Consider the following 27,182-nt stretch of genomic DNA (forward strand, 5'->3'; position numbering starts at 1 on the left):
CCTTCCATAGCACAGTCTACGTCGTCTGCTAGCTTGGCACTGCCATATATACTTGGTATGCATCTCTATGCTTGTAGAGGAGCTGGGTGTGGAATAAGGATATTCGTGCTAGAAGTTCTGTTAATGTCCTAAAACAAAAAGCTGTCATTTATTGAGCACCAGCCGTGCACCAGACATTTCTGTGTACTGAGCACTGTTTCATTCAGTTCACTACAGCCCTATGAGGCAGGTACTGTTATGCCCATTTTGCAGATAAAGAAACAGAGGCTTAGAAAGATGGAGTAACTTTCCAAAATTGCACAGTTGGGAATTCAAGTTTTTGAAATCGTGGTATATCTCAACCTATACCCTGACCCTTTACTATGGTGTGGAAGTGCTACTGGAGAGACGGAAGCTCAAAGGGGACATAAAGGGTACCACATAGGGGCTTACCTGGTGGTCCAGTGGCTAAGACTCTGCGCTTCCACTGCACAGGGCACAGGTTTGATCCCCAGTAGGAGGACTAAGATCCCGTATGCCATGCGGCACGGCCAAAAAACCCCAGAAAGGGTACCAGATAAATTAGCTCTTTGTTGCAAAAAAAGGTTGTACCCTGTAGAACGGTGGTTCTCATCCTTTTCTGAATCACAGGTCCCTTTGACAATTAGATTGAAAGCCAGAGGACACTCCTTGGAAAAATTGTGATTGTAGTTTATGTCATAATTTCAAGCAGTACACAGACCTTTTTCTTTCAGCTCAAAAATTATTATCCAGTAGCATATACCCTCAAGATTAGAGTATGTTTAACGCTATTCATTTAGGCTGTACCTAAAAGTTGCCAACAGAGGGTTCCAGTTCAGTAAATAATGGCACACACACAAGATGGAGACCAGGGATTGAACCCGTGCCCCATGGAGTGGAAGCACAGAGTCTTAACCACTGGACTGCCAGGGCAGTCCCAGACTCACCGTTTTTTTTTTTTGCGGTACGCGGGCCTCTCACTGTTGTGGCCTCTCCCGTTGCGGAGCACAGGCTCCGGTCGCGCAGGCTCAGCGGCCATGGCTCACGGGCCCAGCCACTCAGCGGCATGTGGGATCTTCCCGGACCGGGGCACGAACCCGCGTCCCCTGCATCAGCAGGCGGACTCTCAACCACTGCGCCACCAGGGAAGCCCAGACTCACCGTTTTTACGTGCTTACAAAAAGATCCCCAAGCGAGATCGTTAGGCCAAGTGCAGAACTACGTACTTTTTTAAGGGTTAGATATTGCATGTGCACAGATTGATCGATTTTCTCTGGGAGGACTCATAAAGCTGTTAATAGGAGTGACTCTGGGGAAGGAAACTTCAAGCATACCTTTGGAGTTTTCTTTTCACCAAGAGTAAAAATGACTTACCAGCCAAAGACACAGACACATACCACAGACATGACCTCGTCGTAGGCACTGCCTCCATTCCCATCCTGTCTCAAGCTGCTTGAGCTGCTTTTAACAGTTAAGGACAAACACAGACCACTGATTTTCTCAATCATTGTTTTTATTAATTGGCTTTATAGGCTAAAGTGCATAGTAAAGACAAAAAAGGAAATGTATACATAGCAAAGGGACGTTTTCTCGCCAACATTAGAAAGACCTGAGATGCCTAAGTGTCAGTTCTAGGGACCACTGGACTGAGGGAATATGTATGCAGGCAGCAGGCCTGGGGGCTGGCTTCTGGTATGGACCTGGGACCTACAGAAGCTGCTGGCATGCTAACCCTGCCCAGGCAAAAGCTGCAATAGAGGGTGTTGGGACAAAAGGGTCACACTTTGGATAGGCGCTGCTGGTACTATAAATGAGAGTTTAGTCCTTTCAAGGCCCTGGGGAACCAGCACAGCTACTGAGCCTCTCCTATTGCAGGGAAAAAAACCTCAACCATCCCAAAGTGCAAGTCCCAGGAAGGGTACAGGGATCACTCCTTAGTTGGCCTGGGCCTGCTGCATAAGCCCCCGGCTGTGGTCTATCACACTTTCCCCCACTCTCAGTGAATATGTAACGTCAGGGTTAGTCAGTGAAGTCTGTCTTATCCCGCGCCTCCGTCGCCTAGAATGAGGGTGCCCGAGGAGGAGGCGAGGAGGGATTCTTGTGCTCCTGGAAAGGATAAGCAGCTCATGAACAGCTCCTCTGGGCCTCTTCAGTAGACTGGAAATGAGCGTGCACGTTAGGTCCTGGCAATTTAGAATGAGTCTGCTTCACTGAGCTCCTACCTGCCTCTGGAGCACTGCAGAAAAAGCATGTGACATGAGTCAGGATCCAGAGACACTACTAGGTAGCCTAGGTGGAAGCCCCAAACGTGCTTCAGGCAGTCTGTCCACTAACTTGCAGAAGAGAGAAGAGACCTGTTAACTTCGCTCTCAGTTCTGGAAGTAAAGTGCTTACTCTAGAGCAGGAGTAAATCTAGAAACAAATGTGGGCAAGCCCTGAAAGTGGATCCTTAGATAGGTGCTAAGACTAAAAGGACAGTAATAAAAAACAAACTTCGGTTCTTTCGTGGGGGAGCTGGCCCCAGCCATATGGTGGCCGGGGCAAAAGGCAGCGGTATGTCATCTTCCTACATCATCCTCTGGAACTCCTCAAAGTTCATCAGGTTGTTGGCCGTGTCAGACCAGGCAGGGTGCTGGGCCCCATCCATCTCGGAAGCAAGCTGATTGCTTCTTTCCAGAGTATGGTTCACGCCCCCAATCACCTCCTTACAGTCAGGACACGTGCCCCTCTGCATGGCTCCCCCACAATCACTAATCACATAGATGTGGCCATTGGGGCACTTGAACCAGTGGCCACGAGGGTAACCTATGGCTTTGACGATCTGCGCTCGTTCTTCCTCTGAGATGCCCAGGCCAGAGCAGGGAAGGGTGGCTTTCAGAGCCTCCATCTTTCTCTGCACAAGCTGTTCATCCTCCCGGGTGAACTTACACGTCCCCTCGAGGATCTTCCGGACTCTGGAGACCTCTTCTGCTACGCTGCCTCTCACCTTCCCCTCTGCTATCCTGCAGCGGGTCAGCAGGTTCACCAAGTATGTGAGCCTCTGGATTTCACTTTGGAGGTCATCCAATTCCTGGCTGGTGAAGCTCAAACGCTTCTTGGCCAGCCACTCATGGACCTGGTCTAACCGAGTCCTCACCTGCTTCTGTTCTAAGACATGAACTTTTTTCAGGGAATCATATAGGCCAGCCAGGTGGTCATAGAAGCTGATATAATTCTCAACAAGGCCCAGGTCCTTCACTGACAGATTTTTCTGGGCCAGCTTCTCTTTCAACATCAGGAAGTCTTCAGGGAGCAGCTGGTAGAGGAGATTCTTCCTCTCCAGTAGGGCCTTAAGTCGTTCCTGGCTGACTGCAATTTCCCCTGCTGAGCCCAAGATCTTTTCCTTGACAACTTCAATCTCTTCCAGCCGCTGTTTGATGCTAGTTCCATACCTCAGATTTTTGCGGATGGGCACCTGGCAGACAGGGCAGACCTTCAACTTGATGGCAACTTCGTCATCCTTCTGCTCGTTCATGTAGCGGTCCAGGGCTTGCACCTCAAAGATGTGGCTACAGTCTTCCAGCTGTACAAAGCGGGCATCTGGCTCATCCTCAAAGCCAAAGAAGATTTGGGTGACTTCTTCCTGGTGGCAGACACGGCACTTCTTGGGGCATGGTTCCCCACACAAACCAATGCAGGGGTGGCCGCAAGCCAGCAGCTTAGTACAAGGCACGTAGCAGGGGGGTCTGTCACAGGGCTCAGAGCAGAGTTTGGTGCACTGGTAGTGCTGGCAGCGCCAGTCACAGGGTTCCACACAGGGACTGCACAGTTCCCCACACTTTTTCTTGCACTGGCTGTGGACGCAGCGGTTCTGACAGGTCCGCTGGCAGGGCGGGCACTCACCAATGCACGGCTCCTGGCACTTGTGTGAACAGATGAGCAGGCGATTGCAGGGCTGTTGACAGCGCTCGTGGAAGCGCCCTTTGAAGCAGCTGTGGCAGGAGCCGGGACATGGATGCCCACAGTCCAAGATGGTGCCACACTTGGTGGTGCATTTGACTGGCAGGTCATACCTGAGGTCCTCCACATGGCCACACTTCACCTTTTGGCTGTGCCCACACTTGAGTTTCACGGTGACCTTTTCTGAACACAACTGCACACAGTCTTCACCACATGGGTGGCTGCACCTGTGCCCACATTTCAGGACCTTGGGGCAAGGCTCTTGGCAGCAGAAATCTGACTCAGGCATGGAACAAGGGACCATTTGTTCATGGCCGCACCGGAGAATGACTTTGGGCACCTTCACCTGACAAGGCTCACACTCCTGGAAGCAAACAAGGGGGCACCGGTGCCCGTCTTGGCAGATCACCTTCTGGCATGGCTTCATGCACTGGAACTCCTTGTGCAAGGAGTCATAGGGGTGGCAGGCACGGGTGCAGACGTGCCCACAGCCCAGCCGGAACTCACAGGGTAGGCTGCAGCCTCCTTCGGGCACGTTTTGGAAGTCAGAAGCTTTGGATACTAAAGTGTGGGTAACAGGGTGGTTCTGGCAGCACAGCCGGAGGGCAGAGCCTATTTGATTGTTCTCTCGAAGGGTATGGATGATCTTGCTCCACAAGGGCACCTTGGCCAGCATCTGCATGTTTCCAATGCAATACATTCCCTTCTTGGCACGGGACAAGGCCACGCAGATGCGGTTGGATATCTGGAGAAAACCCACCTTGCCTTCCTGGTTGCTGCGCACTAGTGAGAGGAGGACGATGTCATTCTCCTCCCCTTGGTATTTGTCCACCACATGGACCTTGACACCAGCAAATGTCTTGGCAGGCATGAGTTTGCGCAGGCAGAAGAGCTGCCCGGTATAGGTGGTGAGGATGGTGATCTGGGAGGGCAGGTATTCCTGACACAGGAAGTACTTGCACAGCTCCACCACAAAGCGAGCCTCATGCTGGTTCTGGTGGCTTTTGCCTTCTTGGATTTCCTGTTCAGGAAAGTTGTGTTCTACAAAGAAAAGGTTGGAAGAGACCCCCTGGAAAGAAAAAGAAGAGAAGGTACATTCATGGTAGTTTTTTCTATCTTCATGTGCGTTAGCCACTGACCCTGTTCCAGGGAAGGACCTTAGAAGGCTTCTACATACTCTGTACCATAATCTTTAATTTAGGAGCCTTCCACTGTGCTGAATGCTTTATATACCTTATCTCCTTCAATACAATAATATTACGAGGCAGCAACCATTATTCTCATGTACAAAAGAGGACCCTGATCCTCAGAATTGGTATATAATTTGCTAAAGGTTACACAGCTACTAAATGGCAGAGCTGGGATTCAAAAACCCAGGTCTGTATTCTCAACTTATATTCTATTCCTCTTCTTAATAACTAGCTTTTTACTGTTTTGATTTTTGTTTTTGGCCACATCACATGGCTTGGGGGATCTTAGTTCCCAACCAGGGATCAAATCCAGGCCCCGGCAGTGAAAGCACCAAGTCCTAACCACTGGACCACCAGAGAATTCCCAATAGGCAGCTTTTTAAAAAGCTGGCTGTTTTCCCTTCTGAAAGCCCTTTTTTGTCCTGAGGAAAATATGACCTCCTAGGTTGCTGACAGCATCAGAGAAAGATCAGGTAGGGCAGATTCACCTTAATCTTCTCGTATTTGAGAACAGAGGGATGGTTTTCCAGATCCTGGTAAACGTGGGGTGTCAAAAGCCGGGCAATTTCAGGGCACATGCGGTGCTGAAACAAGACATGTATGTCATTAAAAACATGGGCAGAGAGTAAAATGGACAGTTTTCTAAAGACTAAGTTGCCAGTGGAAAATCTGGGGCGGTAACATTTGAAAAGAATAATAAGGAAAAAAGAGCAGAATGTAAACAGCTCCTTCATCTGACACAAACTCAACACAGGCTGAACTTGTGGTATTTTAAAACAACAAAAAAATAAATCTGACAGAGTCATTTCATTACTAAACTAGCAGTATTTTAATGAAATAAAAATGCGAAGCTTTCTTGTTGGCATTTGGCAGGCTCCCAGGAGCCTTCTCTTGGACATTTGGTAGTAACAAAGGTCTAGCTTCTCACCTGGTAGTTCAGACGGACAAAGGGAATGTTTACTTTCACCAGCCGTTCAAAGAGGGACACCTCAAGGTTGAAATTCTTGGCCAGATCATACACATTGGCACTGGGGCGCAGCTGAGAAGAGAGACACGTCTGAGGATTCTCCACTGAAAATGTATTTTAACCGTCCATCCATCTACCCACCTATCAAATGTTTTTCAAGTGGCTTCTGTGTTCCAGGCACTGCTTTAGTTGTTAACAGGCTAAAGACAAAGAGTGACAAAGGCCATGAAGCCAAGAAATAAGGGTGATGGGACAGAATGCCCAGGGGTGGAGGTTCTTTACATAGGCCTCTCTGCACAGTGACATCTGAGTTGACACCAGCATGGAGGAAGTCACCAGTCATTCAAAGAGCAAGCCATAACAGAGAGCAGAAAGAAGAGGGTGGGAACACAGTGAGCAAATGAGATAGATGGTGGTATGAGGTGAGGTCAGAGAAGCAGGCTGAACCCTGAGAATACTGGCCTTTGTAGGCCACTTTAAGAAGCTTGACTTATTTATTTTTGGCTGCGTTGGGTCTTCGTTGCTGTGCATGGACTTTCTCTAGTTACGGCGAGCGGGGCTACTCTTCATTGCGGTGCGTGGGCTTCTCATTGTGGTTGCTTCTCTTGTTGCGGAGCATGGGCTCTAGGCAGGTGGGCTTCAGTAGTTGCAGGACGCAGGCTCAGTAGTTGTGGCTCACGGGCTCTAGAGCACAGGCTCAGCAGTACTGCCGCATGGGCTTAGTTGCTCCACGGCATGTGAGATCCCGGACCTAGGGCTCGAACCTGTGTCCCCTGCATTGGCAGGCGGATTCTTAACCATTGCGCCACCAGGGAAGCCCCAGAAGCTTGATTTTTATTTTAAGTGCAATGGGAAACCACTGGAAGGTTTTAAGCTGGGGAGTAACATGACCTGATTTACTTTTTTGAAAAGATTCACTTTGGCTCCTTTATGAAGAATGGATTAGAGGGTGGCAAAAATGGAAGCAGGGGGATGGGGAACATGCTGTTGTAACAGTCCACTTAAAAGGCCACGGTAGGGCCTCCCTGGTGGCACAGTGGTTGAGAGTCCACCTGCCGATGCAGGGGACACGGGTTCGTGCCCCAGTCGCGGAAGATCCCACATGCCGCGGAGCGGCTAGGCCCGCGAGCCATGGCCGCTGAGCCTGCGCATCTGGAGCCTGTGCTCCGCAGCGGGAGAGGCCACAGCAGTGAGAGGCCTGCGCAGCGCAAAAAAAAAAAGGCCACGGTAGATTAAAAAGTAGTAAAGGGGGGGGGCTTCCCTGGTGGCGCAGTGGCTGAGAGTCCGCCTGCCGATGCAGGCGACACGGGTTCATGCCCCGGTCTGGGAAGATCCCACACGCCACGGAGCGGCTGGGCCCATGAGCCATGGCCGCTGAGCCTGTGTGTCTGGAGCCTGTGCTCTGCAAAGGGAGAGGCCACAACAGTGAGAGGCCCACGTACCGCCAAAAAAAAAAAAAAAAAAAGTAGCAAAGGGAACATGAAATGGATGATGCTACCTCTAAAACATGCCCCAAATCTAAGAGCACCTGCTCTTAGATTGAACATGGGAGGTGAGGAAAAGAGGTGTCACAGACAGCCACTAATAAGCTTGAGGACTGGTGAAGCAGAGACCAGGGTCTTCCTGTCTGATTCCTGATTCCACTCCTGCAGAGAGCCAGCCCATCTTCCAGGGGCCCCTGGCCTACCTGCTGGTGGTCCCCAATCAGAATGAGGTGCTGGCAAGCTTTGCTCAGGGTGGCAATGGTGTGGGCCTCAAGGACTTCAGCAGCCTCTTCCAGGATGACGATCCGAGGCTCCACCTTCTGCAGGATCTGGCGATATTTGGCAGCACCTCAAGAGAACAAAGAGAGTTCTCTGAGCAGATATACTGGACTCGCTGTGCCACTGGGTTTCTGGATTGGTGACCCCTGAGCCTGGGTCTGTTACAACTGAGTCCTCACATTCACCCAGGGCCACGGTGACCACTGGATGAGAATGAGTGCTGCTGGGTGGTCTCCAGAGCATCATCCCCATGTTGTCACTGTTGAGGTTCTAAATGCAGTAGAAGCAAGTGGGTGAATTTCACCAAGAGAACCCTAAACACAGCTTGCTTTCAATAGCTTTTCATGGTATTTTCCTCTAACCTACTAAAGAAGTTTCTCTTTACCTGTCCTAGATAATCTGATAGGCACTGGCAACAGTAGTGAACTCTATGCTTTCTTACCTGTTGTTGTCATTCCTACAACTTGGGCATCTTTCAGGATGTGCAGGTCTTCCTGGAGTCTCAGCTCAGCCATTCTCTCTGCTGATGTGCGGTACTGACGTTCATAGCTGAGGATCTTTCGGCGGGTGTCAGCCTGGTACATCTGTAGCCACAGCCTGGAGAATGTGAAGAACCAGGGAGAGGAAGCCATGTACTTTTTGAGAAGGTGGAGGAAGCCCCTTCAGTGTGCCCTGTGCATGAAGTGGAACCTACACCCTAGAGGAAGTTACAAGCCACAGAGAAAGGAGAGACCCAGATGTGCAGGCACCTGAGAGTCCAAAATGGCCAACAAAATGATGTGCAGGGAGATGTATATAAGTGGTCAGGAGCTAAGGAAGGAGGGGGATAAAGAACAGAGGTTAACTACTGGACAAGAGCAAGGGACTTTAAAAGCTTCAGGAAGAATTTCTCACAAACTGTCCCTACTCCATTCCTGCCCGAGTCCCCACTCCTCCCCTCACAATTACTTGTAATTGTGGAGAATTACTTGTAACTCTCCACAAGTAAAACAGATCATGTCACCACTCTGCTGTAAAACCTTCCAGTGGTTCTCTTCAGCCCTAAGAGGCCCTGCACAGTCTGGCCCCTGCCCACCTCTCTGACCTCACTTTCTATTTGTCTGAGACACAGCCATGCTGGCTGCCTTCTTTCAATTTCTCAAACATGCTCCCTCCCCCCTCGAGGCCTTTACACCCATGTGGTCCCTGCAAGCTCATCTGCTCCCCCTTCCCAACTGGCCTTATTAATGCCCACTCATCTTCCAGATCCTGCCACCAATGCCACTTCCCTGGATATCTCAGATCAGATCAGCTCCCATGTTAATATTCTTAGCACTCCTTGCTCTTTTCTTCCTTGGTGTTGATGCCTATTTGTAACTTTTTATTTGTGGAACTAACTGATTTGTCTTCCTGGATAGCCTCTAAACCCTGTGAGGGTAGAACCAAGCGTGTCTATTCTATCCCATGGCTGCATCTAGCACTCAGCTCAGTGGGGTGTTCAATCAATCGTCGGTTAACACTAATATTGAAGATCTGAAGGGCTTATATTCTAGGAACAGGAAAGGAACCCCCTGGGGAAATTACATGGGCTGGCTGGGGCTGGGGGTAGGTGGGGGTGGGGTGGGCACAGTACCTATAAAGCTGCCAGCGAGAATTCAGGTCCAGCTGCCAAACATCCTGGATTTCATTGGCCTCGGCCTCAGTCATGGTGTTCAGCTTGCGAAGTTCAACCTTCACCTTCTTCTTCATTTTCTTTTTCTGGTTGCGCTGGTTCTGTGGATATCAATACCAGTCAGAGTCACTGAGTAGAGGTGGGCCTGGTTCTAAGCCCGAGGCGGGGGCTAGAGCACATTTAAAAAAGGAGCTGTCATCTCTGATGAACTTCTCTAAGTGTCTCACACTCTCCCAACAGATATTTCGTTGCTAAATGAGGGCTCTGGAGCCAGTTTGTCTGGGTTCAAAGTCCCATCTACCTCTTATATGTTGCGGGACCTAGAGTAAGTTACTGAACCTGAACCTCTATGTGCCTCAGCATCCCCTTCTATAAAATGGGAATAACAACAGTACCTCTTCACAGAGTTGCTGGATTGACTGAAGGAGTAAATACATGGAAAGCACTTTAGAAGAGTGCTGGCACTAGTTATTACTGAACATCTTTGACCACAGTCTGCTTCTCATTCCTAAAACATATGTCATGACAGTAGTGGAGGTGTGTCTCTCTCGTTAAATGCCATACAGGTCCTGCTAAGATGGTCTTAATGCCGTTATATCAAGATAGTACCTTTAACAAGTGGGTAAAAGGCACCATTTTGGAGAAAGTCCTTCCCCCGGTTCTGCATGAGCCTTTAGAAGGACTGGCATGCCAGATAGATGTCACAGTACTATGGACCCCCCTCCGCTTCAAAACCAAACAATTCAACTCCTCCAGAGGCCAGATGGCAGAGACGCCCAATCCATGCTTCCAAGTACTGGGCTCGTGGTTCTGTCCCTCACATAGAGATGTTGAACTGAACTAGGAGATCAGATTCAAAGCCAGCAGACTGGAGAAAGCTGCATTCAAAGCTGCCCTTAAAATCCCTTAAATCATCAGTGGGGTTCAGTGTTCTATTGTCAGAGTAAGACACTGTAAATTCTGAGGACCACTGGGTTCTACCAAAGGAAGGAGCAGACAGAAAGTCTGGGCATTTATACTATTCTGGCTCTAAGAGAAATATCAAATTTCAGAGTGATTGAAGGATAAATATTCCATCCAGTCTACATAGCTTACTTCATTCTGTTTTACTTGAATCCTCTAAAATCTTAATGCACAGATTTGTTTGTAGTTGAAAACAGAATATCCATGAAAGCACCAAGCACTGAGACCATAAGTGTTTGATCTGACTCGTATGTGCTGCGCTTCTCTAAAAGTTCAAGAGAAGCACTTGGCTACCTACTTCCTGTCTTTCTAAGTTAGCATTTCTTGCCAGGGCCCCTCTAAAAGGCCATAATTTTTATACTCTTGGAAACTGGACCTATCTTTTTTTTTTCTTTCTGCAGTACGCGGGCCTCTCACTGCTGTGGCCTCTCCCGTTGCGGAGCACAGGCTCCGGACGTGCAGGCTCAGCGGCCATGGCTCATGGGCCCAGCCGCTCCGCGGCATGTGGGATCTTCCCGGACCGGGGCACGAACCCGCGTCCCCTGCGTCGGCAGGCGGACTCTCAGCCACTGCGCCTCCAGGGGAGCCGTAGCCCTATCTTTACTAGGGTTAGGTTGTAAAAGGGTAAATTAAGCTAATTATGAGGATGAAGTGAATACGGTGCAACAGAAGTGAGTGAAAATCAGGGGCTGTGGTTCTGGTCAGAACAGATGCTCTCAGGCCCGTTAGGAGTGTTACCCACACCCACCTGGCAATAATAACTGAACTCCCATTTCCTACTCTGTTAGGACTTGCAGGGGCTACGAGGAAGTGAGCTTACCTCCCACTCTCCTGCAGCCTGCTCCTGCCCGGCTGCTGTCCCGGGGCCATAGTTGTCTAGCCTCATGGCCAGAAGCACTTTAGCCAACTCCTGTACTGCCCCATTCTCTTCCTTCTTCCGTCGCCGGGGCCTCACCACCTCTTCCTCCTCAATCATCCGGTCTGCTTGAATCAGTTCAGCCTCCTCTGCGATCTCAATCAGCGAACCCTCCTCTTCCCCTTCTTCCTCCTCCTCCTCCCCTTCTGCCTTGGCTAAGAGAGGAAAGCAGTCAGGACAGGGATGGAGACTCTTGAAGCCAAAGGATGAAAAAGGGTACCTATAAGAGCTTAGATGCATGAAGACATTCTTAAGGGGTTTAAGTGGTTACCTCTGGGTAGGGAGATGGGAGGAATGAGAGGGGAGAGAGACTTAGGTTTCCTTGCATACATTTTTGTTACATTTAAAAAATCACATGAATGTATGCCTTTTTAAGGAAGGTTTTACTTATGTCAAATACATATACAAAGGAAAAGTATACAACGTAAATGTGCAACTTAAAGGATTATAAAAGTATATAAAATGAACATCCAAGTACCTTCCACCCAACTTAAGAAGCAGAAAGTTACCAATTTCTTTGAAGACCCTTGTGGGCTCTACTAACCTGAATTCTATATTAGTCATTCCTCCCTTTTAACTTTACCACATATATAATATATATATATCTTCAAACAACAACCATCATCTAGTTTTGACTTTTCTGAGCTCTATATAAATGAAATCATACTGTATATATGAATATTTTCCTATAACTTGCTTTTTTCATTCAGCATGGTTTTTTTTTTTTTTTTTTTTGCGGTATGCAGGCCTCTCACTGTTGTGGCCTCTCCCGTTGCGGAGCACAGGCTCCAGACTCACAGGCTCAGCAGCCATGGCTCACGGGCCCAGCCGCTCCGCAGCATGTGGGATCTTGCCGGACCGGGGCACGAACCCATGTCCCCTGCATCGGCAGGCGGACTCTCAACCACTGCGCCTCCAGGGAAGCCCAAGCATGTTTTTGAGTCATACATATTGCTGTATATGCTGTAATTCAATCCTTTTCACAGTTGTATCCATTATCTGAATAGATTGTAATTTATCCATCTGGTGTACAAATGTGGATGGATATTTGAGTTCCTTCTGCCTTTCTATTATCATAAAGTGGTTTTGCCAATTAATATCGCCATTAGCCTCATATCAGAGTTCCCACTGCTCCACATTCTTTCAATGTGGGATTATATCAAACATTTTAATTTTTGCCAATCTAGTACGTGTGTAATAGTATATCATTGTAGTTTTAATTCCTCTCATTTCTAATGAGCACTTTTCATGTTTATTGACCATGAGGATTTATTTTGTGATGTGCTTATTAAAAGTCTTTTATCTGTTTTCCTATTAAGCTATTGTTTGTCTTTTTCTGATTGATTATAGCGCTTTACTTTTAAGCCCTGCTCTTCTAGTCTTTACCATATTCCACCTTAAGATGTAATTCTAGGTAGACATGCACCTCTTACCTGTATTTTCAGGTCCTGCTGGAGCAACACTTTGGGTGAAAGAACCAACACCTAGACCCAGCCACTCCAGCATCATGGAATGCTTCCAGCCCTGGAAGCAAACCCATTCGCTATTCTGAGGAAAGAATTATTAGTCATGAGAATTCTATGACTAGCATGAGGAAAGGTCTTCTCAAAGGATCAAGAGGTAATTCCCTTAAAATTCTCTTAAAAATGCAACGTTTGAGCAACTGGATCATTTAATATGACTTGCATAGATTTAAAAACAAAAATGTCCTGCCTCTTTTGAAAAAATCAGGAGCTATGGGAGCAATGAGCCTGCATTCCTAAATGGCAACAAATGGCTGAAGTGGGCTGCCGCCACCCCTTTTCCAGTTTGCCTCAGTCCTTGCTACTTCCCAACGCCTCACATCTAGCCTGCTTCAGTCCTTTATAGGACTCTGACTGACCCTTTTAGGCTTTGGGGCTTGAAACCCTGGAAATCACCAACCCATTGATAGTAGAGCTACCATCTCACTGGATTCCCGGCCAACCACTTTACAGAGATCGTGTCAGGTACTTCCCTGGTGGTCCAGTGGTTTAGACTCTGTGCTTCCACTTCAGGGGGCACGGGTTTGATCCCTGGTTGGGGAACTAAGATCCCTGTATGCCGCGCAGTACAGCCAACAAAGAAAAAAAAAATACACAGATAGCAGATACTTCTTATAATATCCTTTGAAGGCAGGCGTTATTATTATTCCTGCTTGACTGCTGAGGGACCTGAGGATCACACTGGCTCAAGTCACAAGTCTGTGTGACCAGTCTGTCAAGTCCCAGACCCTCTATATGTGCTAGGTTGCCTCGTTATGATTTTGTTTAATTTAACAAGCACTTAGAGCACACTTATTAAATCAAGAGGTTTACAGATATTGACTTGTTTATTCAATAACAATCCTATAAGAATTAAGTTGATCTGTAAGAAACTGCCATTTTTGCAAGTTAAATTTAAAAATACTGGCAATTTCACGGGGTTCAACTTAATGTTATTAGCCACACTTTTTTTTTTTTTTTTTTGCCACGCCTCACAGCTTGCGGGATCTTAGTTCCCCGACCAGGAATGGAACCCATGTCCCCTGCAGTGGAAGCCTGGAGTCTTAACCACTGGACCTCAAGGGAAGTCCCTATTCCCACTTTATAAAAGGAAACAGGAACAAGAAAATTAAGTAACTTGCCTAGAGCAAAATCAGTATTCACATCCAGCAGACTGGCTCCAGAGTCTTGTTCCTGACTAGTATATTCAGCTGCCTTTTCTCACGAAAAGGAACTTTTCACATCACAGCAGCGTCTTAGCAGATTATAGCTAATGCTTTGGACTTCTACTTCTGCTGCCAAATATGGGGACAAGAGAGATGCTTGTGCCCCACAAGATGACCCCTACCTGTATTGGTCCATTCATCAGGCTTTTCCAGTGTTGGAGGGAGATGTACTTCTCCAGATGCTGTTCCCGTAGTACGCCACGCATGGTGCACTCCAGGGTCTGGGCCCCTTCATGCAGCTCTTGCTCTGACTCTTTCATTTGTGTCATGATCTATCAAGAACAGAGGGAAAGAAATGATGAAGTATCATCATGTCCTAAACTCAGTCTCTGCCTTAAGGGAAAACAAAGCTAACACAGGAACAGCCAGTCTTTAACCAAAGGATTAACATCTAAAATGTCTAAAAACCTCCTACTAACTAGTAAGAAAAGGAAACAAATAATACAACAGAAGAGCAGGCCAAATATTCTGTGGTGGAGACCTCTCTCTTTTTCCTTAGTAATAAGAACTCCAAGTTTTGGTTGGGCACAATGCTGCCCAGCTAGAAGATGATACTTACCTGGTCAACAGGCTGTAAGTAAAAGTGCTATGCGTGGTTTTGGGGAAGTAGCTTTAAGGCCCTGGCAGGGGCTGGGAGGGGTGGTGTGCCCTTTTCTGTCCTTTCCCCATCTTGGATTATGAGGGCAAAGATCACACCGTAGGATTACCCGAATGGAATGCTGGAGGAACCAGGGTCCTTCACAGCTTTGTGGAGCCTCCCTATCTCCCCTGGACTGCCTACCCAGAAAGCCACTGCTATCTTGGTTAGTTCTCCCTTGAGCTACCTCAGATCTCCAAAGCTGGGACTTACACTCATGTAGGCCCTTCGGAGGTGCATGGGGAGGTTGCGGCGGAATTCCCGCTTGTTCCTCAGCTCCCTCAGGGTGAACTGCTTCAGGATTTCACTGTTGCTCCTTCCACCTACCCGCACAATGCTGGTCTTTTGACACTTATAGATGCCTGTGGAGCAAAGTAGAGCATGGCAGAGTTAAGAGGAGCTATGCTGGATTCTCTCAGGTGAGAGCTGTATATGTTTGGGATGTTGTTGCAGCCGGTCCCTTAGGGTACAAACTGGTACTTACAGGGAACCTACCCCACCAGTGAACAAGAAGGCCCCTGAGATGATGTGACCTGAAGAGCAGTAAAGTGTGGTGCTTAAGAGCACAGGCTTTAGAATCAGACACTTGGGGACCCAAGTCTTGTCTGCACACTTACTGCTATGTAACCTGGGGCAGGTTACTTAAGTTGAGCCTCAGTTTCTTTGTCTGTGATTTGAAGACAGTAATACTTTCCTTATAGGGCTATAGTCTGGATAAACGAGAGCGTATCCTTATAGCTCCTAGGGAGGGCCTGGCCCAAAGTAAGCATTAGTAAATGTTCTCTATTATTCACTCTGCAGATATTTACTAATTGCTTATTTGTGCCAGGCATGTGTTAGTTTCTGAAGATACAGTGGTCAAAACACAGGCTCAGTTCCTCATTTGTTCTCATGTCTCACAGTCTACCAGAAAAGATACATATTAAAACATTTTATCATAATAAAACTTAATACTACAAATACATGCTAAAAGTGTATAACAGGGGACCTTAACTAGCTTGGGTGGGGTAGAGATCTAATTTTTAAGGATCTAATTTAAACTGATACTCTAGGAATAAGGAAGATTTAATCTAGGTGAAAGGAGGATATGAAAGAGTGGAAAATAATAGTCTAAGCATTATTTTCCAGAGGAAAAACAAATATTTATTCATTCATTTATGCAATTAGTATTGTTTGAGTGTCTAGTATGTGCCAGGATCTGTGAATATAGCAAGAAACAGGACCAATCCACTTACTGCTTATAGTCTAGGCAGAGACACATACAAATAAACTGGTACATATATGCTAATTAAGTATTTGAAGGAAAAATACAAAAGGAGTCTTAACCTTGTCTGGGGCCAAGAGGGCAAGTCCACATGAAGTGAGACCTGAGGAATCAGCTGGAGCCATCCAGGCTGGATGCATCAAGATGGAGACAGCGGGAGAAAGAAAAAGTACATGCTAGGCAGAGGGAACAGCATGGGCCAAGGGAGAAGCTGGAGGAAGTCAAGAAACTGTAGACAGTCAGGGTTGCTGGAGTTAGAGAGAACAAGGGAAGAGGTAGGAGATGAGGTTCAGAATTAAGCTGGAGCAAACCACACACAGCCTTTCAGGCTGTGGACTCTATCCAAAGAGCAACAGAAAGCTACTGAACTTGCTGATGGTTCAACTACAAATGTCTTAATAGAGAACTTTTTTTTTTGCCACACTGCACAGCCTGCAGGATCTCAGTTCCCTGACCAGGGACTGAACCCGGGCCACAGCAGTGAAAGCCCAGAATCCTAACCTCTAGGCCACCAGGGAACTCCCAACAGAGAACAATTTTGCCTACAGATATTACCTTCCAGAAACTGGTCCAAAGCATGATTAGTATAACACACAACCAAGATGGGGAACTTCTGGAGGCTAATTTGCCAAACAGCCTCGTTGGTTAGAAGGGCCTGAACAATTTTTAGACCCACATAGGTTTTGCCTAAAAAACAAGGAAAAAGGAGAGTTAAAAAACTTAGAGACTTTCTAAAAGGAGTAATTATGTACAGCAAATTATTATTATTATTTTAAAATTTAAGGTAATATATTGAGATGGTTTAAAATCCTAAAGCGCAAATGGGTGTGTTATGTCCTCCTCACTCTTCTGCCCCCAGCCACCTAGTTCCTCTTGGAAGCAACCAGCGTTACTAGTTTCTTGTGTAACTTTCCAGAGGTAGTCATTCTATGCACAAACAAAAACGAATATACAGTCTTTTTCTAGCCTTCCCCCTTCCTTTTTAAAATACAAACAGTAGCAGACTATTTTCACCGTTCTACATCCTGCTTTTTTCATTTAATATAGTTCTCTATCAGTACATAAAAAGAATCCTCTTTTTGTTTTTCAGAGCTGTAAGGCATTTTTTTAGCCAGTTTTCTGTTGATGGACATATACATTGTTTCCAATCTCACATGGCAAATTATTTAGAAATGCTTTTTTTAAAAAATAAATTTATTTATTTTATTTATTTTTGGCTGTGTTGGGTCTTTGTTGCTGAACGCGGGCTTTCTCTAGTTGTGGTGAGCAGGGGCTACTCTTTGTTGTGGTGCACAGGCTTCTCATTGTAGGGCTTCTCTTACTGCAGAGCACAGGCTCTAGGCACACGGGCTTCAGTAGTTGTGGCATGTGGGCTCAGTAGTTCTGGCTCGCGGGCTCTAGAGCGCAGGCTCAGTAGTTGTGGCACACAGGCTTAGTTGCTCCGCGGCATGTGGGATCTTCCCGGACCAGGGCTCGAACCCGTGTCCCCTGCATTGGCAGGTGGATTCTTAACCACTGCACCACCAGGGAAGCCCTAGAAATGCTTTTAATATACCACAGTAGACTTGCCTTTGTGATAGGAGTGAAAAACTCACAGAAATCAACATCGGAGTTAGAGTTATGGGCTCATTAGTAAATGGTCAATAATTAATTGTTTACAAACAGCTAAATTCTTACATTGTGTCAAGCTGAGAAGGTAGCCACTGTCCTAAAAAATACTTAATGTTGAGTGAGCAATACAAGAAAATAAACATTTCAGTACAGTTGAATACTTTTCAGTATAGATAAGTAACAATTTCTTGCTTCCTTTTTTTTCTTCAAATAATATGTATTGAGTGCCAAACAGGTGTTAGACACTGGGTTAGGTGCAAGAAATACAATGGTGAGCAAAACAGCCATGGTTCTTATCTTCCTGGACCTGACAGACTTGCAGAAGAGAAAGATAATCACACAAACACATGTAAAAATCACAAATGTGGGAAATGAGAAATACATGGTACCAAGAAAACAAATAATTGGGATTCTGGCCTACTCAATGAGATTAGAAGAGGCTTCCCTGGGAAAGTGATAACTGAGTAAGAGCAGGCAAGGGGGAATAGAGATGGACTGGTTGGGAGGTTCCTGACATCTTCCAGTGAGTGAGGACAAGGTCTGGCTCCAGCAGTTGAGATAATTACGCAGACTGGGGAGAAGTTTCAGAGATAAACTTGATTGGAACTTGATAATGGTTTGGCTGGGGTGAGGAACAGAAAAGGATAACTCCTATGTTTCTAATTTGGAGGACTGGATGGCTAAGGAGTCCTTCGGAGGAAAGAAAATCTTTATAATTCAATATTTACCCCATCCTCTCCTACTGCTTCCTTCCCCTTAGAATGGATACTTTTCAGGATTTCCACCTCAAAAATGACCCCCTTTGTCACATCCCTCTCAAACTCACAGGTAGGCTGTTTCTTAGTGCTCTGTGTGTGTGTGTGTGTATCAACCCAGCATGAAATGATTATATTACTATACTTGGAGCTAAAGAATCTCAAGTCAAATGATAACATTAGGGGAAATTAGTTGCAACATGCATATTTTGAAAATACAAACAGCTTCTATAAATCAGTAAGAAAAAGAAACCATTCAACAGAAATATGGCAAATACGAAAAGGCAATCTACAGAAACAGTTATATAGATAGCTAATAAAGACAAGAAAGGATATTTAATCTCACTCTTGATTAAAGAAATACAAATTAACCACTGTGATATACATTTCCAGAGGACAATTTGGCACTATCTATTAAAATTACTAATTCACATATTCTTTGATTCAGTTAGGGATTTCTCTCCTGGATATACTCTGCTTCTGTGTGAAATGACTCACAAACAAGGTTATTCACTGACCTATTGTTTGTATCAGTAAATCTTTCCATAGGGAACTGGTTAAAGAGATTATGAGCTATCTATACAATGGAATATTATGCAGCCACAAACAGGACTGAGATAATACTTATGCACCAGTATGAAAGGATCACCAATGTGTTTTATAAGTGAGCAAAGCAAAACACATGCAAAGTGTTTTCTAGCATAGTCAGTCAAAAAAAAGTGGGGGGAAATAAATATAAGTATGCATTTGCTTGAATATTCATAGACTATCTCGGGAAGGATAAACAGGAAGACTATAACATTGCTTTAGATAAAGGAACTGAGTGGGATGGTGGGAGGAGAGAGACGTGGAATTTTTAAAATATTTGAACCATTTTTTATTAAAACATAAAGTTAAAATTAATAATGAGCCAAAAACTCTAACCTCTCAGATCAGCAAAAACTGCTGATGAGCAAACATTGATAACATACAACAATGCTGGAAAGTATATAAGGAAATGGGAACACTAATTCATTCTCGGTGGCAGTACAAACTGGTACATCCTTTTTCTTCTTCTAAAGCCCTGAAAGCATCACTTTAATTATGCAGATTTTCCCATCATATGGGTGTTTCTTATCAGAAAGAACTTTGCATTTTGTTACATTAATTTTTTATCATGAGTTGCCATTCTTTTATCGTCATTTTTAAAGAACCTCTTCCTGTTTTGTTTTTTATTTTTTAAATATTCTTTTGGGAGGGTAATTTAGCAGTACCTACCCTAACTATTAATGTGAATTCCCACGTTAGGAAAAAAACTACAGAAATAATAAGCAGAGTACTCAGAGATAAACACACACAGATATAGATTATGAATACTTATTAAGCACTGTCTATGAAACCAAAAAAAAAAAATCTTGGTGCATTCATGCCATGAATGCAGGCATGGTAAAAAAGAGTGAGGTATATTTCTAAATGTGACTGTAGTGTAAAGAATGTAAAAATATCCGTACATGTTATATACATATATATAAACTGTAGGCCAATATACAGAGCATAATCTTGTTTTTGCTATTTAAAAAATAGGAAAAGTGTGCTATGTAAACATATAAATACCCATAAAGGCACAAAGATATATCAGTTTTAACTTTGGAAAACATCTCAAAAGACACATGTCAAACTGCTAATAGTAGCTATCATCTCAGAGGAGGATTAGAGAGTGGCACACAGGGAGTAAGATGTAGGGAGGTATATTTCCAAGAGAAGAGAGAGAGAAGCCAGGAGCCGGCTTCTAGACTGCCTGAGTTCTAGTCTTAGGTCTGTCACTTGTCATCTGTGTGAGCTTCAACATATTATTCAACCTCTCTTTGCCTTAGTTTTTTTCATCTGTAAAATGGAATGGTTTCTACCTCACAGAGTTGCAATGAGTTAACAGATGCAAATCATATACAGCAGTATTTGGTGTCCAGTGCTATTATACACCTGATATTATTTAACTTAAATTTATATAAGATCAAGCAAATTAATATAGCCTGCAACGGAGCAGAAGTAATGCATCTCCCTAAGTCTGACCCCTCAGCAGTCTTACTACGCATACCAATGGATCCTCACTGGAAAATCACTATGAGAAGCTGCTTTTTCAACAAGTTCAATGCCCATTTCAGGGGAATGTTTTAAACTGAGACATTCCAGAAACCTAGAGTCAAGCCTCCCTTGCCTATCTCATAGGGCAGATGTCATGTGCTCTGAAAAATTTTCTCTTACCTGTTCCAGGAGGTCCTTGAATAATAGCCAGTTCTCTTGTGAGAGCAAACTGCAAGGCTTCCATCTGGGAGTCATCCAGCTTCAGGGTTTCTTTTGAGGGCCACTGGCTGGGGTCTAAGACATTAACTCTGGAATGTCTCAAGCCCTCAGTATTCCTCAGAGATTCCCCAGTGGCAGAGGGATTCTTTATTAAGGGAGTGAAATCATATCTGCCCCCCATTAGCAAGTACCTTGGCTCCTTCACATAAGAGTCACATTCCACGATGTTCCTCTGGAAGGGGACGTCTTCCTCTTGGACTTCCTGGAGTCCTTCCAGGACGTGCCTATAGGCCTCAAAGTATGCAGTTGTCTCCACCATGAGGAAAGAGTCAGAGGGCTGGACATCTGTTAGCAGCTGTTGGCTCTGCTCATTGAAGCAGAGCTGGACAATTCCTCGGCAGAGATCTTCCTGCTCCCGATTAGACACGGTGGCAAAAAGAAACGTCTCAAAGTTGTCCTTGGACATGCACACCAAGGACCCATAGAGCAATCGCTTGGAGTTCTGCCAGCGAACAAACTTCAGTGGTTTTGTGTCAAATTGCACCTTGTAGACAATGCCTGTTGACGAACACACGGGGGTGATAATCCTGGTATCAAAGTAGATTCGGATGTCATCAAACTTTCTCTTCCTCAGGCCTTGGTCTTCAAAGCTTTGGAGAAGTTCCAAAATGCCCTCCCGCAGGGGTCTGACAAAATCCTCTCGCAGGAGTCGGAAGTGGGTATCCAGATAGATAGCAGTGCTGTCGTATTTTCCAGAAATGATGTTGGGGCGAAGGAATGGCCTCTCATCCAAGTGCACTTCATTGTAAGTGGGGTAAATGGGCATGGTCCGGTAGCTCTCAACATGGTCTTCTGCCTCAGGCTGCACGAGAGTGTAGGTGTCCACTCTTAAAGTGCCCTCTCGTCTCTTTTCCTGCAGATGTTTGATGATGGTCTGGACCTTTTCCAGGTTCTTCTCTGTCTCTTCTCCTATGTCAACACCAGAGGCTCTCAAAGCATTAAGAGAAGCTGGCAGGAGAGAAATGAGCATGGAAGTTTCCTGCACAGAGCTGGCAGGGAAGACACTTACAAGGTCCTGGAGGAGGGAGATGATGTTGCTAATGTGTTCTGGATACTGGTTTCGAACATGGGGGATGGATTCAGTGCTCATCCCTACCACATAAGCCGGCAAGCAGACTCTGAGGAATGTGGAATTCTTCAATATGCCCAGAACATGGAGAACGCTGTGGCGGTCCATTTTGGAACTGCAAGCCTTCCGAAGAACTTGGCAGATGAGCTCAAGGAAGTTGGACTTCATAAAAGAATGAGACAAGAGCTCCTTCAGTCCTAAACTTGTGGCAAGTGTGATGACCACCTCAGAGGGATCTTTCTGCAGAAGACTTTCTAGGAACTTGTAGCCCAGTTTCTTCACCTGCTGTGGCTGTTCTGCAGGCTTTTGGTGGGGGTTCCGCCACTGCTGAAAGTTTTCACCGGATCGTGGTGGTCTGCGGTTCCTTCCCTCCTGGTTGCCATTTCTCTGCCTGGTGTCATTTTCCTGACCATGTCTTTGGCCTCTAGGTTCATCACTGGCATGCCCCTCCTGGTTTCTCCTTCCCTGATGTGGGTTCCTGCCCACTGCCCCAAACCTCTCTTCTCTTTGCCGATGAGGAACAGGATGGTTGTTGGCCCTAGGATGCCTTGCGGGCTGGTTGGCTCCTCCTCTGAGAGCACTGGCCGGTGGATTATCGGCCTGATTTCTAGCTCTTGGTGGTAATTCTCCATCCACAGGCCCTAAACACAATGGGAATTTGGGGTAAGCACAATGATATGGACATACTTTCATTTTCCAAAACAACTAAGGAGCTTAGGTTTTATTTGGAGAGAAAAAAGGTTTCCGACCAAGTCGTGATAAATATAAACTAGTTTACAATGGTTGTTGTATATATTACAAAAATATTGTTTTTTCAAAGGGTGCAAAAGAAAAAATAAACATTTGTTGAGTGCCTAATACATGATAGAGGATAACTATTCATTTAATCCTCACAAGCTGGGATTATTTCAGAGGCTCAAAAAGGTCATCTCATTGCTTTCAGTCTCTTGGCAGTGCCGAACAACAGTGAGAGCATGAGTTTCACAGCTAAACAGACCTGGTTCAAACCTTGGTCTAGGTACTTCCTTACTGTATAACCTTGGCTAAGTTGCATAATTTCTCTAAGCTTCACCATCTGGGTTGCTGTAAAGATTAAATGTTTATAAAATGCTTAGTATACTACCTGACACATAAAAAGCTCTCATTAATGTTAATTACTAACAGAAATACTAATAATTTTTTATTGGGAATACCCTACTGATCTCTAGGGCCATTCGTTCTGCCTCTAAACAATTAGGTCATAGGCAACAGAGACGTCAAATGGGATAAAACCATAAAGGGAAATGCTTTTTGAACCTTCCTCAGCATCAGATGGCAAAGGGGAAGGTAGGGCTTCCTTTACCAAGATGTTCTTGAGCCAAATAATAGATTGTGAAGGAAACTGAAAAATAAAACTCAAGTTCTATTTCAGGAAACTGAGAAATGAAACTCAAACTGTGATTCAGGAAACTGAAAAATGAAAATTAACTTTTCCTCCTTTCTGCAGCACGAGTTCATCGACCTAGTACTTATCTATTCCCAAGCCTCACACAAGGAGGTGTGGGGAGAAGGAGGAGACATACCCAGCACACACAGGAAAGCTACCATCATCCTGTGGCTGAAGCTGAATTTGTCTTCCTTGATCTGCCACACATTTCATAAGTGACCTTGGCCAACATACCCAAGCCCTTTTTGTTTCAATTTCCTTTTCTCTAAAACTGATTCTAAAGCTGACCCAACTTAGCAGAATGACTTGGAGATTTTAAGAACAAATAAACAAAAGAAGACTGTATGCAATGATTGGATGATAACAAATGTTATGAAAGTTTCAAATGCACATCATATTCAAGATGATTGTACCATTTCATGCCATCAGATCCTAATTCCACCAATGTACATTTCCTTGTTTTGTATGTTGTCGAGAAAATTTTAATGTGACAAGATAAAGGAAAGTTTGGTAAAATATAAATACTGTAATACTGAACTTTAAATTTTTATAATTGTTACTTTTATATTTACTTTTCAAACTCCCAAGACATCATAAGAAAGTCCTACTTTTAATAATCTGATCTGGGGCTTCCTTGGTGGCGCAGTGGTTGAGAGTCCGCCTGCCGATGCAGGGGACGCGGGTTCGTGCCCCGGTCTGGGAAGATCCCACATGCCGCGGAGCGGCTGGGCCCGTGAGCCATAGTCGCTGAGCCTGCGCGTCCGGAGCCTGTGCTCCGCAACTGGAGAGGCCACAACAGTGAGAGGCCCGCGTACCGCAAAAAAAAAAAAAAAAAAAAAATAATCTGATCTGATTAGAAGACTCAGTGTTTTGGAAGAATGGAAAATTGTATCATTTCTCATCCTTTCAACATTCACATAGCTCATAAAATAAAGTTCTACAGTTCTTCCTCATTCGTTCCATGACTGATACTCAGAAGACATGTTGCAAACTTAGGGAAAGGCAAGAATCCATTCAGTTTAGTTTCATTTTAGAAAGTTCTGAGCAAACAATAATCACTACAGTAGAGTGATGCTTTCGGAACTAACTTTGCTTTGGTGCCTAGGACTCTAGACATGTACTATCAAATACACGGTGACTAGCTATGTGTAGTTATTAAGCATCTTAAACATGACTAGTCTGAATTAAGATGTGTAAAATGACACATGGAATTTTAAAGACTTAACAGCAAAACATGTTAAATACCTCATTAAAATTTTTTATATTGATAACATCTTAAAATTATAATATTTGAATACTTGGGGGAGTCAATACAAATATTAAGATTATTAAAGTACTATGAACACTAATTAGAAAAGGTATGTGCACCCCTAGGTTCATTGCGGCATTATTTACAATAGCCAAGATACAGAAGCAGCCTAAGTGCCCATCAACAGAGGAATGAATAAAGATGTGGGGTGTACACAAACACACACACACACTATATATATACACATACACATATATATATAAAACGGAATACTACTCATCCATAAGAGAATGAAATCTTACCATCTGCAACAACATGGATGGACCTAGAGGGCATTACGCTAAATAAGACAGAGAAAGACAAATACTGTATGATTTTACTTATATGTGGAATCTAAAAAACCAAAGAAATGAACAAACACAAAAAAACAGAAACAGAGTTACAGATACAGAAAATAAACAGGTGGTTACCAGAGGGAAGGGAGGTAGGGGGACAAGATAAATAGATGAGGCAAATTAAGAGGTACAAACTTACAGTTGCAAAATAAATGCATCATGGGTATGAAATGTACAGTGTGGGGCATATAGTCAACAATTATGTTATATCTTTGTATGGTAACAGATTGTGTAACTAGACTTATTGTGATTATTTTGAAATACATAGAAATACTGAATCATTATGTTGTGTAACAGGAACTAACATAATGTTGTAGGTCAATTATACTTCAAAAACAAAGTCATAGAAAAGGAGATCAGATTTGTGGTTTCCCGAGGCAAGGAGTTGGGGGAGGGGAAAATGGATGAAGGAGTCAAAAGGTACACACTTCCAGTTATAAGATAGATAAGTACTAGGGATATAAGGTACAACATGATAAATGTAATTAACACCATTATATATTATATAGGAAAGTTGTTAAGAGAGTAAATCCTAAGAATTCTCATCACAAGGAAAAAATTTTTTTCTATTTCTTTAATTTTGTATCTATATGAGATGACAAATGTTCACTAAACTTATTTCAGTAATCATTTCATGATACATGTAAGTCAAATCATTTATGCTGTACACCTTAAACTTACACAGTGCTGTATGTCAATTATATTTCAATAAAACTGGAAAGAAAAAAAACTCCAAGAAAAGTACTATAATAGTAAAATATATTCAATTATAATAAAATATTATTTGGATATACTGGCTTAAATAAGACAAATACCAAATTTTATTATATTAATAAAGTTTTTAAAATGTATATTACCTGTTTCTTTTTGTTTTTCATGATGCTACTAGAAAATTAAAAATTAAGTTTTGGGCTTGCATTATATTTCTACTGGATAAAGCTCCTCTAAACCAGTTACTTCCGGGGACTTCCCTGGTGGTCCAGTGGCTAAGACTCTGCGCTCCCAATGCAGGGGACCCAGGTTCGATCCCAGTCAGGGAACAAGATCCCACGTGCTGCAACTAAGACCTGGCGCAGCCAAATAAATAAATATTAAAAAAAAACCCAAAACAGTTATTTCCATTTCTGACACCTCAACACTACCTTTGCTAAAGTGAACTGCACCCATTTAGAAGCTCTCTTAAGGAAAGGGGACGGTCGTCTAGTCTGAGTCATTCATGTTGTAGCTAGGGAATAAACCATTCTCTTTTTTTTTTTTTTTTTGGGCCATGCTGTGCGGCTTGCAGGACCCTAGTTCCCCAACCAGGGACTGAACCTGGGCCTTGGCAGCGAAAGCATCAAGTCCTAACCACTGGGCCATCTGGGAATTCCCAGGAATAAACCATTCTTTACTTGAGAGATGCAGTCTATTTTGGTGGGCCTGCTCATTCATAAGTAACTCAATTTCCTTCCCATTACAGATTTTCTTCAACTTACAACTGGGTTACTTCCCAATAAACCCACTGTAGGTTGAAAACATTAAGTCGAAAAAGCATTTAATACACCTGATCTATCAACCATCATAGCTTAGCAAAGCCTACCTTAACATGTGCTCAGAACATTTACATGAGCCTACCGTTGGGCAAACTCATCTAACACAAAGTTTAGTTTATAACAAAGTGTTGAATATCTCATGTAATTTACTGAATAACGTACTGAAAGAACAGGATGGTTGTCTGGGTACAGAATGGTTGTAAGTGTATTAGCTGTTTATCCTTGGGACAGAGTGGCTGACCGGGAGCTGCAGCTCACTGCCGCTGCCCAACATCACAAGACAGTATCTTACCCAGGAAAAGTTCAAAATTCAAAATTTGAAGTATGGTTTCTACTGAATGCATATTGCTTTTGGACCATGTTGCAAAGTCAAAAAATCATAAGTGGAACCATCATCAGTCTGGGACCATCTGAAGGTAGAAACCCTCGCTCACCTCTGTGGTTAATATGAGGATTCCTGGGCCGGGCCTCCGGACAAGGTCTTCGGTCCTCCATGACTGAGTCACCTGATTTCTTCCACGTTCACGTTACTTTCAGTTGTCTGGAAGTCTGCACAGGTTGACAGTTATCAGTGCCTTTTGAAATACAGCATCCAGCAGGAAAAAAACCCAAATAGTATCAGGCTAATCCTTTCTACCTCTACATCTTAATGATTCGTTGATTAAGAGTCAAACATAGATTTTAATCATGTGCACAAGTGTTCAATTCTGCGAATGCTCAATTGTGATACAAAACACTAAATTCACAATTTAGGATCAAATTTCAAAGGATCAAATTCCCCCTTCCC

The 27,182-nt window shown here is 44.4% G+C and overlaps 1 protein-coding gene across 1 annotated transcript; it reads right to left on the bottom strand.

Annotated features, from left to right (window-relative positions):
- Nucleotides 1–1,492: 1,492 nt before the first annotated feature.
- Nucleotides 1,493–26,890, bottom strand: ZNFX1 (zinc finger NFX1-type containing 1). The gene is made up of 13 exons (XM_065892461.1): nucleotides 26,830–26,890; nucleotides 20,626–22,434; nucleotides 16,574–16,705; nucleotides 14,968–15,116; nucleotides 14,240–14,389; nucleotides 12,823–12,937; nucleotides 11,294–11,544; nucleotides 9,472–9,611; nucleotides 8,302–8,456; nucleotides 7,784–7,929; nucleotides 6,058–6,168; nucleotides 5,618–5,713; nucleotides 1,493–5,008 (listed from the first exon to the last, which is right to left on the bottom strand). Exons 1-13 carry the CDS (start codon nucleotides 26,888–26,890, stop codon nucleotides 2,567–2,569), a joined length of 5,757 nt encoding a protein of 1,918 aa, XP_065748533.1. The 3' UTR covers nucleotides 1,493–2,566.
- Nucleotides 26,891–27,182: the final 292 nt, after the last annotated feature.

Source organism: Phocoena phocoena, chromosome 15 (genome assembly GCF_963924675.1).
Source record: "Phocoena phocoena chromosome 15, mPhoPho1.1, whole genome shotgun sequence".
Taxonomy (NCBI): Eukaryota; Metazoa; Chordata; class Mammalia; order Artiodactyla; family Phocoenidae; genus Phocoena; species Phocoena phocoena.

What these genes read in the sequence shown, in the direction of transcription:
- ZNFX1 (XM_065892461.1), bottom strand. Translation starts at nt 26,890, where the DNA reads ATGGAGGACCGAAGACCTTGTCCGGAGGCCCGGCCCAGGAATCCTCAT. An exon ending in TCCTCATATTAACCACAGAG is followed by an intron (nt 22,435 to 26,829) that starts GTGAGCGAGGGT and finishes CATTGTGTTTAG; the next exon opens with GGCCTGTGGATGGAGAATTA. An exon ending in TCCGAAGGGCCTACATGAGT is followed by an intron (nt 14,390 to 14,967) that starts GTAAGTCCCAGC and finishes TGTTCTTGATAG; the next exon opens with ATCATGACACAAATGAAAGA.